The sequence below is a fragment of the Monodon monoceros genome, unplaced genomic scaffold, assembly GCF_005190385.1.
Source record: "Monodon monoceros isolate NGI ecotype Baffin Bay Population unplaced genomic scaffold, NGI_Narwhal_1 Super_Scaffold_13, whole genome shotgun sequence".
Lineage (NCBI taxonomy): Eukaryota > Metazoa > Chordata > Mammalia > Artiodactyla > Monodontidae > Monodon > Monodon monoceros.
The window spans coordinates 71,178,188-71,193,715 of NW_021703769.1; the positions used below are offsets into that span (position 1 = coordinate 71,178,188).

Sequence of the window (15,528 nt, forward strand, 5' to 3'; positions counted from 1 at the left end):
CGGGGCCCAGTTCCGGTGGGGGCTCAGTCCTCCGGAGTCCAGGAGTCGGGGCTCAGGGGGGCGTGGCAGCCAGTGAGGCAAGAGTGGGGCCTTTTCTGTCCTTGAAAGCATGCTGCCCAGAGGCAGCCCCAGCCCAGAAAACAGTGAGAGGGTGAAATGATGGGGCTCATCAGGCAGAGCAGGTGAGGTGCTACAGCCAGCCTTTCAGCAGCAGGCATCTGGGCGTCTTCTAGAAATAGGTGGGGAACCGGGGCCCACTTTCATAGCTGAGGGTCCTTGGGGGCTCCATAGGAGCCCAACCGATAGGCTTGTGGACAGCAGATGGAGGTGACCAGAGTTTCTAGCCAGTAGACTCCTAGGCAGTAAACTCCTGTGGTGGAGGTTACAGTCCCAAAGAGCAACCCAGAAGAGTGGGCTCAAAGGTCAGGATGGTGCTTTGAACTCCCACAGGGTCCTGGGAGGAAGGAGTGGCTCAAAGTCAGGCATCCTGGGAGCAGGCGTGTGCCCTTGGGTGTGATGTGGAGGTCCCGGAAGCAAGTCAGCTCCCAGGGTGAGTAGCTCAGTGGTCGTGCTGTGGGCGGAGGAGGCCCAGGGTCAGGCCTAGTGGCAGCAGAAGGAGGGGTCCCACCAAGCCTGGGGCTGGGGCAGGGTTGAAGGCCCCGTAGTTGCTGCAGAGGTTGCCATCAGGCTGGGACTCCTGGATCTGGGGCACCACCTGAGGCTGGAGCTCTGCCACTTTGTGGTGAATCCAGGAGGCATAGCTGGAGGTCAGAGTATACACACCGGGCCTGTTGGGGGCCCCACAGGCATCACCCCAGCTTACGATGCCTGCCAGGTACCAGCGGCCCCCCACTGGGCAGGAGAGTGGGCCCCCAGAGTCACCCTGAGGAGAAAATCCACACAGCAGCTGTCAGGACCAGCCCCCAGGCCTCCAACCATCTGTGCCAGCCCCATTGAGCCCTCATCTCCCAAGACACGCCTGTCTCATCTTTTCCCTGGACCCCCCGCGTGTACCTGGCAGGCGTCCTTGCCCCCTTTCACATAGCCAGCACACACCATGTCCTGCTGGATAAAGTGGGGCTCCTCGGGCTTGGCGTTGATATTGTACAGGCAGTTACAGGTCTCGCGACTGATCAGTGGCACCTCAAGTTGCTGCAGCGTCTTGGGGGCCTGGAGGCTCACTGTGGGGGCAAAAGATGCTTACCCAGGGCCTCCTACCCTGCGTCGGCTCCCTCCGTGCCCCTAGACATCAGCGCCCACCTCACCCTCACCTGAGGGGGCCACGTGGCCCCATCCCGTGACAGTGCACTGGAGACCATTGGGGAAGGAGGCGTTGGCTGCGGGGAGGCAGATGGGCCGGATGTAGCGAGAGAAGGTGACACAGCGGTTGAGCTGGAGGAGCGCGATGTCACCCATGGAGCCCTCCTGGAGGTAGCTGGGGTGGGAAATGACCTGCGCCACCGTGCGGACCTCGGTGTCAGAGCTGTAGTAGTTCAGCTTGTGGGCCCCCAGCTTTACCTCGTAGTCCTCTGTGCGGTGCTCCCTGCAGGCAGAGGGGCGAAGGCTGGGACCCGAGAGACCGGGATCCCTGTTGCCTTGTGGCATCCAACCTCAGTTCCTGACCTTTCAGAGTCCACTCTGCATCCTAGTTTTATCCTGTGACCTGTGACCTCTGGCCTTCACTCCTGACGGATCCGTACAGACTTTATTGATATCCCTAGATACAACCCAAGAACCTCCAACCTCTGACCCACACTGATCCTTGAACTTTGACCTCCAGCCCACTTTTGACTTCCCCGCCCTGCCCCCTACCCAGCTGGTACCTTGGGAAGCAGTGAGCAGCCGACAGCACCCACTGCTCAGACAGGAGAGAGCCGCCGCACGCGTGGGCGCCCTTGTAGCTGATGCTGACCTGCCAGGGCCACTGGCCGTGGGCTGAATCGCTACCACCTGTGATACGTGCTTGGGGGACCACGCCGCAGGAGGCTGCCCAGGGAGGAAAGGAAGGGAGGGGGTCAGGTCCTCAGGGTCCCCCAAACCACATCCTCGACCCTGCCACTCCCGACATAGCCCAGGAGGTGTGGTTTGGAGCTTCGGGAGTGAGTTCACAGAAACCAGCCACCCTGTGTCCCCATCCCATGGCTCACCAGTCACGGTCAGTTCTGCCCGCCCCCGCTACCCTCGACCCAGTGCCTAATTAAGGTCTCATCCAGCTTCTGTCTTCACCGGCCTTCCTGCCTTCCATCTGCTCCACTCCTTACAAATCTGGCCAGGTCATACCCCCGCTTAAATCCTTCCCTGGCCCGCACTGCCTTTACGAGAGACTCCAGACCTTCCATGGCCCAGCCGTCCCTCTGGACACCCTGTCACAGCGGGCCACACACTTGTTCACCTCCAGACCTTGGCTTATTCAGGTCCCTCTGCCTAGAATACCTTTCCTCATCCCTACTTCGCTCAGCAAACTGCTATTTGCCTATGGAGATGGTTCAAATTCTCGGTCCCTCTGTAGCCTGCCCTGACCCTGCTGGCTGAGTGAGGCGACGCTTCGGAGTTCCCGAGGTCCGTGCTTCCCAGACGTGGCTGTTCCGCATTATGACGGTGTCTGCTTCAACCAGCCAACCTGGGCGTTCCCTAGGGGCAGGGACGAGGGCAGATCCCTATGTCCCCAGCACCCAGCACAGGGCTGGGCACACGGATGGAGTCGTGGATGTGTGTTGAACAAACGAACGGAACAGCCGGGCTCCCAGGGTGTGAATGTCTAGTTTCCAGGACAGCCCCACCCCCGCAGAGGCCGCTGTTTGGAGCAGGACCCAAGTGCCCTTCACAAAGTCACCTGCTCAGAAGCAGGGAAAACCACCCAGTGAGGCTCCTCCCCCTCTCCTTGTAAAAAGGACAATAGAGACCAGCAGTTCAAGCAATGCCAGGCCCCAAAGGGGCTTTCACTTCCTTAATCTTCCAGACTCTTCATTGCAGCCCCAGGAGACAGACAGAATCAACTTCATTTTTTAAAAAAATCTTTTGTTTTTGGCCGCACTGTATGGCATGCGGGACCTTAGTTCCGTGACCAGGGATCGAACCCGTGCTCCCTGCATTGGAAGCACAGAGTCTGAACCACTGGACCACCAGGAATTCCCAGAATCAACTTCATTTTATTTTATTTTTGCCGCACCGCACGGCCTGTGGGATCCTAGTTCCCCAACCCGGGGGCCCTCGGCAGTGAAAGTGCGGAGTCCCAACCAGTGGACCCCAAGGGAACTCCCTCAACTTCATTTCAGAGGTGAGGGAACTGGCATTCGAGACACAGCCAGTACATGGTGAAGCCGGGATTGCCAAGGAGACGGATCCTTGGTTTGTTCCCTCAAAACAACCCACGTTTGGAGTCAGACCTGGGTTTAAATCCCAGCTCTGCCACTTACTGGCTGTGTGCCGTTGGGCAAGTTACTTCTCTGCCCCTCAATTTCTTAATCCAAAGAACGAGGGCTGTAATCCTCGCCTCCCAGAGCTATTGGGGGACCTAAATAAGACAACAGGAGTGAAAGAGACGGCCTTGCAGAGAGGGTCAGGCACTCAAACGCCCCAGGGAAATCTGAACCCGTGGCCCCTCCCCCTCCCCTTCCCCTCCCCCCACTTCCCCGGCGAGCCTCACCTTCAGCCCCAACAGCTCCTGGAGGGAAAGAGAAAGAGGGAGGGGTAAGCGGGGAAGTCTCAAGTGCCCAGACGCCCCCTTACCTCCTGCTTCTCCAGAGGGCTGCCCCCCCCACAGGAAGCCAAAGCTGAGGGGAGAGGCCAAGAGCCAGGGAGGCTGAAGCTGGGGGTTCTTGAGCCCAGAATAAGGGATGTGCCCCAGAAAAGGGTTATACCCTCGGCCCCGGTGCACTGCCGGCCGCCCCCTCCCCCCCTCCCCCCCGTGCTCCACACTCCCCACCCCCACACGCTCACCCATCTCATTCCGGAATAATCCAAGCAAAAGCAGAGTGGCCAGAGCCTCCAGCCACCTAGGCCCCAGGCCTGCCCTCTGGGCCATGACCCAGGACCAGGGGCCCTGGGAAGACACCAGGCACCCAAAGGAAGGGACCTCAGGCTGGGGTTCAAAGGCAAGATCCAGGTGTCAGAACCAGAGGGAAGCGGGAGCAGGTGTCCAAGGCGGCTTCGAAGGCAGGCAGCGGGCACAGAGTAAACGCCAGGGTCTCCGCAGCCGGCAGTGAGGACGAGTCTCCAGCCCGGCCTGGGTACACAGTAGATCTTCCTTCCGAAGTGGCAGCTCCTGGGAAAGGGCACCTACCTGCCGGCCCCTCCCCTGGTCCCGCCCTCCCTGATCAGCTCAGCCAGCCTCTCTTGTTGCCAAAGTCCTGAGTCCTCTCAGACCCCTTGTGTGTGTGTGTGTGTGTGTGTGTGTGTGTGTGTGTGTGTGTGTGTGTGTGTGTGTGTGTGTCGCGAGGGGGGTGGGGGGTTTGGGCTGAGCAGCCCCAGGCAGGGCTGGAAACCCGGATGGCTGGATTCCAGCGGCTCTCGGTCCCAGGTCTTTCAGGTCTCCATGACCAGTTATGCCCCCAGGGCCCGGCCCGGCCTCTGTTACTGTGGGGGCCATAGCTGCTTCTCCCTCCGTTCCGCCTGAGGCCTGGCATCTGAGCCCGGGACAGCCAGGTCTGCCCCCAGGCTGGGGCCTCTTCAGGTCCTTCTGTGGAGCCTGCAGCCTCATCTTCGTGGTGAGGTGTGGTGAGCGTGTCTGGTGGTGCTAATCATTCCACAAATACTTACTGAGCGCCTAATATGTTCCAGGCACAGGAGACAAAGTGGACACTGTCCCTGCCTTCCCTGAGCTCATGGTGAACTTGGGGTGACAGACTTGAATTATACAATGACACAAACAATTACGGAATAATTTCAAGCTACGAACTGTGATGGAGAAAGAAGAATGCGGGCTCTGGGAGCCACTTACAGGAGCCTGACCTAGGCTGGAATCAAGAAGGGCTCCTCAAGGAGGTGCCTTTAGAACTGAGACCTAAAGGGATTATGAAAAGCTGTTAACAAGGCAAAGATGGGGAAGGGTGGTCCAGGTGAATCGTCCTCAGAAGGAGGGCGCAGGTGACCTAGGTTCAGGGAAAGGAGGCCCATGTGCCCGGGTTGGGGGTCAGGAGCCTCCTCTGTGAGTGTATGAATCTGGGCAACTGGGAAAGTGTGTTGGCTTCAAGCTTTAGAAATACAGAGCCCCACTTGTCCACCTACCTTCCATAAGACTAGGTGTCTGGACCTCTGAGCCAGGACTTCAGGGCCTAGGCTGGAGGAGAGGGAACTCCTGTAATGGGAAAGGGGACAAAACCGACTCGGGGGACTTCCCTGGTGGTGCAGTGGTTAAGAATCCACCTGCCAATGCAGGAGACACGGGCTCGAGCCCTGGTCCGGGAAGATCCCATGTGCCGCAGAGCAACTAAGCCCGTGCGCCACAACTGCTGTGCCCGCACTCTACAGCCCATGAGCCACAACTACTGAGCCTGCGCTCTAGAGTCCGCAAACCACAACTACTGAAGCCCGCGCCTAGAGCCCGTGCTCTACAAGAAGAGAAGCACCGCAATGAGTAACCCGCGCACCGCAACGAAGAGTAGTCCCCGCTCAATGCAATTAGAGAAAACCCGCGCGCAGCAACGAAGACCCAACGCAGCCATAAATAAAGTAAGTAAGTAAATAAATTTATTTAAAAAAAAAAAGACTGACTCGGGAAGGGGTCTAAGCTGGGGTGGAGGGGGAAGACCCTGGACACTGTGGGTGGGTTTGGGTAGAGGACAGGGTATATTAAATGTTTGTGGGGGATGACATACGAGTGACTGACTGGGTATGGGTGATCTTGGGTGGCTTCGGCCTGCAGCGACTTGAAGCAAGATTTCCGTTCTCTGGCCAGAGACGGAAGTCAGGCCGTGGCAGTGAGAGCGCTGAATCCTAGCCACTAGACCACCAGAGTACCAGTGGCCAGTGACAAGGCCCTGTCCCGTCAGCTGTGTAGAAATGAATTTCCACAAAGAGATGGAAAGTAGTGAAACAAGTAAAATGTTTATTAGGAGGAAAAAGGGTACGCGTGGATAGACACACAGGTGGACTCAGAGAGAGAGTCGCGCGCTCGTGGGTAGTTTGAATCACTTATATGGGGCATTTCTTCCAGGTTTCCTTTGGCCAACCATCTTGCTTTCTCTGCCTCTGAGTCCGTACTTGGTTTACCTCAGGGTCCTCCCACGTGTGCGTGAGCAACTCTTAGCCAAGATGGATTCTAGCAAAGAGATCTATGGATAGGTTGGCATCACTTACTGTGGGGTAGCACCCCCTCCTTTTTGACCTCTGAGGAGCCTTTCTGCGCATGTAGAGTCGGGAAGGTCTCCTTGACCTCGAGAATGAGAAATACATGGTCTCTTATCTGGGTGGGGCTTAGCTCCTCCTCCTCTTCATCTTGGAGTATCTGCCCAGAGGGGACAAACTCCAGCTACTCAGCCTGGGGCCCGTCTATCTCCTGCCTCATGGAGAGCAGGTAGGGGTGTATGTCCCTGCGGAGATATAGATGCAGAATATTCTCTCCCTGGCTGTCCAGTGGCTAGGACTGTGTGTTCCACTGCAGGGGGCAGGGGTTCGATCCCTGGTCAGGGAACTAAGATCCTGCATGCCATGCAGTGCGGCCAAAGAAAAAAAAAACCAAAACGATTAGCCAGGGCCTTTAAGAACCTCTGCCCATCTTCTCAATCTCCCAAGAACTTCCAGCTTCCCTGTAAGGTCTCCCCTCCCCAACCTTCTGCCTACTCAACTCAGAGATGGTGACCCCAGCCCCAGAGGTGACTCCTCTGCCACCCTCAGCGGCTGGTTTCCACCCCAAGCACCCCTCCTGCCCCGGATGGGTCTCCCTTTGCCCTTATTCTTTGCTAGAACCTCCTCTATGACTTGTTCCTGATCCCCAGTCCATGTGTTCCCCACCACGTTGGGAGCACTTCATGGGCTTGTCAAGGCCCGAGCTGTGCCGGGACTTAGCTATTAGCAGGGAACGTGGTTGAATGAATGCAGGGAGGTGCACTGGTAAGTAGGGGTGGGCGGAGGTAGTGAGATGTACATACAGGGGACTCTTGATGGGGCCCAAACCCTGGGGGCACTAGGCAGGATGTGGTGGACCCTTGAACCGTGCAAGTGTCATGTGTGTGTACTGGGGACACTGGAGGTGAACACTCTGGGGCACCATTCATCAGGGAATGTGTACGGGGGAGGCTCCGTGCAGGTACAGGATATGGCAGACAGACCCTGGATTCCCGGACTCCTGGACCCTTCCTCTGACCCTCACCCTCAGTCCTTCTTGCTCTGGGGGGAGGGGCAGCAGGGTCCAGGAGAGCTAGGGCTGAGGTGTCCGGCAGGTGTGTGCTGGGGATGCTGATTCCACTGGGGAGGTAACACACACCCAGCTGGCCACTCAACCTCCCCCGCCCTGGGCCAGGAATGAGGGACAGATGCCACATTATCAGGGATACATTTTCTGGGAGCCCAAGGCCTGACTCACAGAGACCCAGGAGGGAGAGGCCCGCTCCCTGGGGCTTCCCCCGTCCCTCAGCCTGCCCCCAGCAATGCCACAAAGCCACGCATGTCTCTGTTTACACCTTTGTGGTCCACTGGCTCCCCCTGCCCTCAAGCATGCCAGGGCCCAAAATAGCTGGGCACTGAGGCCCAATTGTCTGAAGCCGCTGCAGTCTAGGTGGGTGGGGCGCTCAGGAGGTTCTGGGTAAGGGAACAGAGCCGGTTGGGCCACATTCCAGCCCCACCAGGTAGGAAGTAAAGGGCTGGAGGGGGTGGGGGAGGTGGCCCAGGGACCCAGGCCCCCTCAGCCCTGGATCAGGAGGGTCAGTAGCAGCAGGAAGAGAGCAGCTCGAGGGGAACCTGAGGCCCTGGCCATGTCAGGGGGACAGAGGTCGCCGCCTTCTGGGAGCCAGTGGGGGAAGCCACTGGGGTGCAGGAAATGCGCCTCCCCCACTGTCTGGGAGATCCAGGTCTCTTCGGGTCCGATGGCGGCAAATAGGTCCCTGCTGCCTCGAACAGCCATGCCCACGAGGACCCAAGAGCCTTCCTCAGTCTGGCACAGGAGCGGAGGTGCTGAGGTCACCTGCAGCATCAGAGCCAAGACCAAAAGGGTCTCTTACCCTTTCCTCCTGGTCCCCTGCACCTTCTAGGGCCCAGCCACAAAGCACAGCTTGCCTCCATCCTCAGGCATCTTGGCCCCTGGTCTCTCTCAAGGTTCAGCCAGGAAGCACTGCTTCTTCCTATCTGAGACCCAGCACCCAAGAATTAACCCTGCCCTCTCCCTGGTGTCCAGCTGCCCAGCACTGCCTCTCCCCTGCTGGACCAGGATACCCAGGCTCCGTACCTCACACCTGTCCTCCTGCCCCTCTGCATACAGGACACAGAGAGTTCCAGGGGGCAGAATGCCCTGATAGAGGCAGTGACAGAGTCGTGGTGTCAAGATGGAGACAGCAGCAGCCACAGGGACTAGAGAGAGGAAGGAAGTTTGTCCCAGGGATTCTGGTGTCCAGCCACTTCTCACCCCCAGGACCCAGGGCTCTCACCTCGGTCCTGGGGGTCCTTCCAGCCCAGCACCCAGCAGCTGGCCCCCAGGGGAGTACCCCCTGGGTGAAGGCAGATGGGCAAGGCTGATGGGGAGGGCTCCACCCGGGAGCTCAGCTCCAGGAGGGCCAGAGGGGGCCGAAGTCCCAGGTGCCGGGGCAGGCGGATGCTGATGACCAGTCGGGATACCTGGTGACTCTGTGGGAGGGGGCTGGCCCCAGCCCGGCCCAGGTACACTTCAATATAAGGCACTGTTGTAGAGCCCAGCCTGTTGGAACAAGGTCCAGTGTCATTTCCTGTTCCCCTCATTGCTGATAAAGTCCTTCCCAGTCCAGGGGAAAGGGTGGAATGAATCTCCAGGGTCATTCCACTAACTCCTTCATTCATTATTCCTCCTTCCAAATCTCTCTTTGTCTCAAAACACGTCGCAGCAATTACCCTGTGCTATAAAAGCCCTAAAGGGAGAACAAACCTCTATTGAAAGAGTCCTTTGGCCCATCTTCCAATTTTTCCCTCTTGCCAGGGAGATGGGTGAGACCCACCTGAGGATACAGTGAGTGGCTGCCAGGACCCAGCCTGGGGCCACGAGGATCCCAGTGCAGACTCGCTCTCCAGCTACATGCACCTCTGCCAGCCAGGGCCACAGGCCCCCCGTCAGAGCCGGCTCTGGCCGCAGTCCACAGGCTAGGGAGAGGAGGCGACTCCCTCAGTGGGGGCCCAACAGCTGACCCCCAAAGCCCCTACCATGGATCCAAGCACTCCCAGGAGCCCCTAAGCCCCAAAGGCACCTCCTCACCGCCATGCTCTGTGTGAGGGGGACAAGTTTGTGTCTCAGTCTCCTCCCCCTCAGGGCCCCAGTCCCAGGCCAACTGGTCCTCCAGGTAGGCTCCCCGAGTCACATGGCTGATCCATGGGCCGTGGGTCTGCAGCGGATAGAAGGCTCTGGGACGCAGGCAGTCACTGGGTAAGTCTCTGATTCCAGCCAGGAACCAGGTCCCCTCTTCCCGGCATAGAAGGCTCCAATGAGAGTAGTTCTGCAGCGAGAGTGTGTGTGTTACCAGCCTCTAGGTGTGTGCCAGTTGATGAGGGGATGCCAAAGTCCTGGGCCTTTCCTAGACTCCACACTCTCGCGTACTCGGACATAACAAATCCCACCTCCTCCAAGCCAGGCTCCAACACAAATCTGTGTAGTAAGTCGGCCCTCACTTTAGGTTTCTCTTTAAACCTAGAGGTAGCGAAAAGGCCCGGCGGGTCTCGGGGCCCCTCCCCAAAGTCTTTCTGGGCCAAGCTTCGCCCCCAGCGCGTTGGGCCCCGCCTTAACCCCGCCTCCGTCCCCAGTCTGCCCCTCCCTCCTACTTAGACCCATGGGCCCCTCCCCCCCGCCGCTCACCCAGCAGCGGCCTGCCACCTCCTCCTCCTGGTAGGCGGGGCAGAGAGCTAGAGGCGGCTCTCCCGGCGGCGGCACTGACTCCCCCTGGCGGCCGTACAGGCAATGACACCACCAGACGCCCAACAGCTCCGCCTCAAGCAGCGAACCAGCTCCGGGCACTGGTTCTGGAAGAGAAAGGGAGGAGGCCTGCGCTGCGGTGGTGTCCGGCCCCGGCTCCGCCCCGCCCGGCCCGAGCCGGGTCCCTGCTCACCCGTGTGGCCCCAGCGAGCCAGGCGGCAGCGGCTCCCGGGCAGGAAATAGTGTTCTGGGTGGGGTAGGCACACTGGCCGCGGGGCCACGCTCAGGTTCACGGGCGCGCGCAGCTGCAGCAGCGCCAGGTTCGAGGCGTCGTCCCACGAGGCGTTCTCGTGCGGCACAAGGCGTGCCACCCGCTCCGCGCGCGGGCGCGAGGGCAGCATCACGCGCCAGTTGTCCAGGTCGCGGGGTGGGAGGTCTGAGCTGATGCGGCTGCGGGATGGGGAGACTGGGGACGTGGGCTGGATCCCGCATGCTCACGTCTAAACCTCCACCCGTGGCTTAGACTCTGGATCTCCAGGCAGGATTCTGCATCCCGGACCTGAGACCTGTGCACTCAGACACCCCCCCACCCCAATCCTGGGTCGAATTCGTATTACCCCTCTATTCGCCCCAGAGAGACTAGGACCCGGATTTTTGAGCTGGATCATACATCTCCCAATGGCACCCCACACCCCTACCCCCATCCTACCCAGGGGAAGGGCTGGGCCAGTTAGATAGTGTCTCAGACTGATGGGGGAAGGGGCAAGAATCTGCCTGAGACTGGGCTTTCACTCACCCTGGAAAGCAGCTGGCAGGTGCCAAGACCCAGCTTTCAGACACCAGTGCCCCATAGCAGGGTCTGGATCCTGGGACCATCACCTGGGCTTCCCAGGGCCAGGCCCCTGGCCTCGGGGCCTTCCCGCACTCTGAGGGGTGAGAGGCCTGAGTGAGGGGGCTTCCTGAACCCCAGGCAATTTCCACCTGAACTCAAATCTCCCAGATCCAGCTGACATCCAGGTGTCCTGACCCCCCTCACCTGGCAGGGCGATGGTACAGTTCTCATCCGTGGGCTCGGGGAGACCTGACTGGAGCTCCGGGGACTGGGTGGGAAAGGCAGGGCCAGGCTCTGAGCCCAACACCTGTTCCCTTATCCATGCCTCATAGGGAGCCACAGCAGTGAAGACTCCGGGGCGGTTCCTCCGTCCACAGCCAAAGCCAAAGCTGGTGATTCCCGCCTGGAACCATCGGCCACCTTCCTTGCAGACCAGGGGCCCCCCAGAGTCTCCCTGATGATAGATGACTTAGTGTCACAGGATCAGCCCAGAGACCCACCAGCTTATACCGGACCACCTCGCAAAGGTTCTACACCTCTTCTGGTTGGCCCTACATACAGCCACCTTCTCCTAGAAACATTTGTTGGCTGTGCCTTGTCCTCTGTAATCCCTACAACTCTAAACAGAGGAAAGCCTTGTAAAGTAGAAAGGCTGATGAGCAGTCGAAGCCAGGAGCACCAAGCTAACGCATTAAAGGCCATGCCAGAGAGGCCTGCAGGTCTCACTCAGAGCCAGTGACTCTTGTTCAATAAATAGTTCAAACAAACCCTGTCTTTGATTTCTAAGTTGTTAGAATTCCTTGTTAAATTGTTAAAGTAAATCAGAGATGCCAGCATTCAGGAGGAAAAGGCTGTTGGAAATAGGCTATTAGAAAAGCAGCAAGAAGGGACAGTTTGAAGGCAAGTAAGGAGGAAGAACTACAAGGAACAGACACTAAAACAAGGGTTCTGGGGCCATTTAATGCTGGGGCATTGTCCCTAAGATATCACTATATTCCAGGTTAGGCACCTCTGTGACCCCAGGAGGGTTACAAAGAAGGTGCAGAATCATCTAGAATTGTGCTGTCCAATATGGTAGACACTAGCCCCATGTGGCTATTTGAATTAATTAAAATTAAATGAAATTAAAATTCAATCCCTTGATCGCACTAGCCACCTTTCAAATGTGCGATAGCCAGTGTGGCTAGTGACTATCATATCAGACAGTGCAGATAGAAAAGATTTCCATCATCATAGGAAGTTTTATTCGACAGCACTGGTCTAGAGGAAGTTGAATTGTTGGCAGTCCTGTTCAAGAAGGCAGGGATTATGTCCCTAGGTCCTGGAACTTCATAACTGGGAAGGACCCTGAAAACCATCTAGTCTGAATCCCCATCACCACCATGCATGCTTGAGTGCCCTCAAAGCTCTGTGCCATTGGAGGAACATTTCTGGGGAAAATGGTTAAAATATATCATGTTTTGGCCTTCAGCAGGTTATCTGGAAAATTCCCTTCTGTGAAGGATTAATTCATTTTAAAAAATAACTATTTGTTGAGTATCTACTAAGTGATAGGTGCTGTGCTATAGGCTAGGATATGGGATAATAATATAATGATAATAATAATAGTAATAATAATAGCTAATACTTATTTAGCTCTTACTAAGGACCAGGCACTGTTCTAAATGCTTTTTACATGTACAAATATATTTAGTTATCATAATGATTAATAAACCATACGATGATTTATTTAATCATCATAACCTCCAGACAAGTAACACTACCATCCCCGTCTTCCAGATGAGAAAATCTGCACAGAGAGAGCTCAAATAACTTGGCCAAGGCTATACAGCTAATAAGTGGTGGCACTGAGCTTCTAACCAGGATAACACTCCAGAGTCTGGCATGTGACCACTGCGCTACACTGCCATCGATAACAGTGCCCATTTGTTGAGCCCCAAGTTCTGTCCATTTGTAATCTTCACATCAATCCCATCCACTGGCAATCTTGCCCTCTTTTTGCAGATGAGGTTCAGAAATATGAGCGAGATGGGATTTGTCTATTAATCATACTGCTTCCTACTGGTGAGGGCTCTGCCTGGCCCTTCAGGCAGGTGCAGGGGCCTCCCCTCACCTGGCAGGTGTCCCTGCGGCCCTCTGGGTAGCCAGCACACAGCATCCCTGGCAATAGCTGGAAAGTGAGATTGAAGGGACCAGGCCGGCTGTAGAGACACTGACAGGCAGCTTCTCCCAGCACCCTTAGCTCCACTTCTTGTAGCACCCAGGGGAGAGGCAGGGGGTCTGTGGGCAGAACCAGAGAAGAAATGCTGTGAGTCAGGAATGCAGTCCCCTGTTCCCCAGGCCTCAGCTCGGTCCCCTCCAGCTGCCTCCTGGACATCTTTGTCTCTGCGCCCACCACATCCCAAACCAATGTCCCCTCCCACTCCTCTCCGTTCTTCTTCCTACAGCCTCATCTCAGGAACGGCCCCATCAAGCGTCCAGTGCGGGCTGCCCTGGGGCCCCACCTGGTAGCCTCCACCTCGCCAATAACCCACCTCCTGAGACGCCCCCCCCCGCCCCCGCCCCCACTCACCGGCCTCCTGGACGTCCCCCCAGCCCGTGGCCCAGCAGGCGGTGCCGTGAGCGAAGCGGTGCGAGGCGCGGGGCAGACAGACGGGCCGCACGGTGGGGCCCAGCCTGGCGGGAGAGGCCAGGCGCAGCAGGGCCACGTCGGCACCACTTTCCACGCCGCTGTAGTTGTCCGGCACCAGGATGGCGGCCACCGCGCGGACGTGCGCGCCGTCCAGGGGTCCGTCCTGGGAGTGCACGCCCAGCACTACAGACCACTCGGCCGCGGGCTCCAAGGTCCCATTCCTGCGCCAAGGCCAAGGCCGGGGTGGGGTTAGGTGGACCGCATGGAGGGGGCAGGCCTCGTGGGGCTGGGGGCTTGGAACCAGGGAGAAGGGGGCGGTCAGCGGTAAGCCAGGAGGGGCGGAATCCGATCCAGATTCGGGGCTGGGGCGATCGAGGTTGAGACAGACTCCTGAAAGGGTGAGGAGCGGTTGCGATTTGGAGGTGCTTGATGGGGGGCTTTGGAAAGGTGGAATTCAGACCCGGATATTTGGTGGAGTGGTGGGCGGAGTCTGCTGGCGGCCTCACCACACTCCGAACCTGGATACCCCGCAGAGCACTTAGCTTCAGGAGGGCGGGGAGGCGGGGGTAGCCGGGCTTCAATTTAGCCTTGAGTCCGCGGGACCCAGCTGCGGGGCGGGCTTGGCTTTTGAAAGAAAGGGGCTGGACGTGGGCGAATACTCACGTCACGAAACAGTGAGCGGCCGAGAGGACCCAGGAGGGGGCGATGAGGGAGCCCCCGCAGATGTGGCCCCCGCCCTGATGCAGGCTCACCTGCCACGGCCAGGTGCCCGGCTGCGAGTCTGAGCCCCCCATGATTCGGGCAGAGGGCTCAGGGCGACCGCAGTCTGCAATGGGATACCGTGGATGTCATCACCTGCCCCTGTCCCCCAAGCCAGAGGCCCAGGTAACTCAGGGCAAAGCCCCACCCCACAATCCACTTCACTTTGCCCCCGAACAGGGAACAAAGAGAACCTGGGCACTTCTAAGTTTCTGATCATTTCCACCTCCCTCATCGCTTAGCCTGCTTTAACCTCCTTTAAGATCTGAGGACCAGCCCCCCACCCTTCCTTACCCAGATCTTCAGGTTCTTCTTGGGTAGGACTGAGAGCTGGGAGTCACAGGGTAAAAAGAGGAAGATATTGGTGACATCCAGCCCTTGACAGCGGCCAGCTGCCATCTTCCTACTTTCCTCTTCCCCAATTCCCTGCCCTCTCAGCCGCCCTGCCAGCACCCATGCTACCTCTCCCATCTTTTCTGCCTCTGTGGGTGATATTCACCTAGTCCAGCTGCCTTACCTGAGTCCTGGAAGGCTCCTGGGATGGGGCTTATGGCTGGAAAGATGGAGGCAGGAAGAGGCTGGAGACCTATTCTCACAACACGCCCTCCCTGACCCCCTCCCCGCAAACTTTACAGGTACTCCATCCCCCCATGGCACCCAGGCCTCCTTTCCTCCTCCTCTCATATGCTATTCCTTCCCCTCCCGACACCTCACTCCCACCTTCGCTGATGTCCTCCTCCCCTGCCTCCTCTGACACCCCACTCCCGAGGCAGACCCCTGGAGTCCTGCTTTCCAGCTCCCCAGATGTTAGAAGCCAGGCCCCTTACAACCATGCCCTGTCCCCTGAGGTTACCAAGGATGGCAAGTGGGAGAAGCAGGTGCTGGGACATGGTACATTTGAGTCAGCTGGAGGCACAGAGATGGGTGAAGATCTGCTCCCTGCCACAGCTCTGTCTGCCTAGGCAGCCCGTGACTCCTGATGGTCCCAGGGACAGCCCCACCCTCCCTGGCTGGAGCCCATCTCTGGGAATCTGAGTGGATCTGGGGCTAGAAGGAGGAAGTAGGGAGCCTGAAGTCCCCACCCAGAGCCCTGTGCGCGTCTCAGGTCTCTAGAGGCCCGGTGTGGGTGTTGGGGGCAGGTGTCCTCGCTCCAGGACACTTACTGGGTGGGAGAGCCCGCAAAGGCGGAAGGAGAGGACAGCCAGGGGCTGGGAGGCCAAAGTTCTGGGTCCTTGGTGAGGCAGGGCTGCAGGTCAGCAGTGGCCCTTGGGACAGAGAAAG

At 58.2% G+C, this 15,528-nt stretch overlaps 1 protein-coding gene across 1 annotated transcript; it reads right to left on the reverse strand.

Moving 5' to 3' along the window:
* Nucleotides 1-509: 509 nt before the first annotated feature.
* Nucleotides 510-15,137, reverse strand: PRSS36 (serine protease 36). Its single transcript, XM_029220859.1, has 21 exons — nt 15,101-15,137; nt 14,765-14,800; nt 14,542-14,577; nt 14,152-14,314; nt 13,429-13,709; nt 12,970-13,136; nt 11,061-11,310; nt 10,821-10,950; nt 10,218-10,474; nt 9,968-10,131; nt 9,374-9,611; nt 9,120-9,261; nt 8,580-8,845; nt 8,381-8,502; nt 7,846-8,119; nt 3,940-4,107; nt 3,647-3,664; nt 1,824-1,986; nt 1,272-1,543; nt 1,015-1,181; nt 510-883 (listed from the first exon to the last, which is right to left on the reverse strand). Exons 1-21 carry the CDS (start codon nt 15,135-15,137, stop codon nt 560-562), a joined length of 3,675 nt encoding a protein of 1,224 aa, XP_029076692.1. The 3' UTR covers nt 510-559.
* Nucleotides 15,138-15,528: the final 391 nt, after the last annotated feature.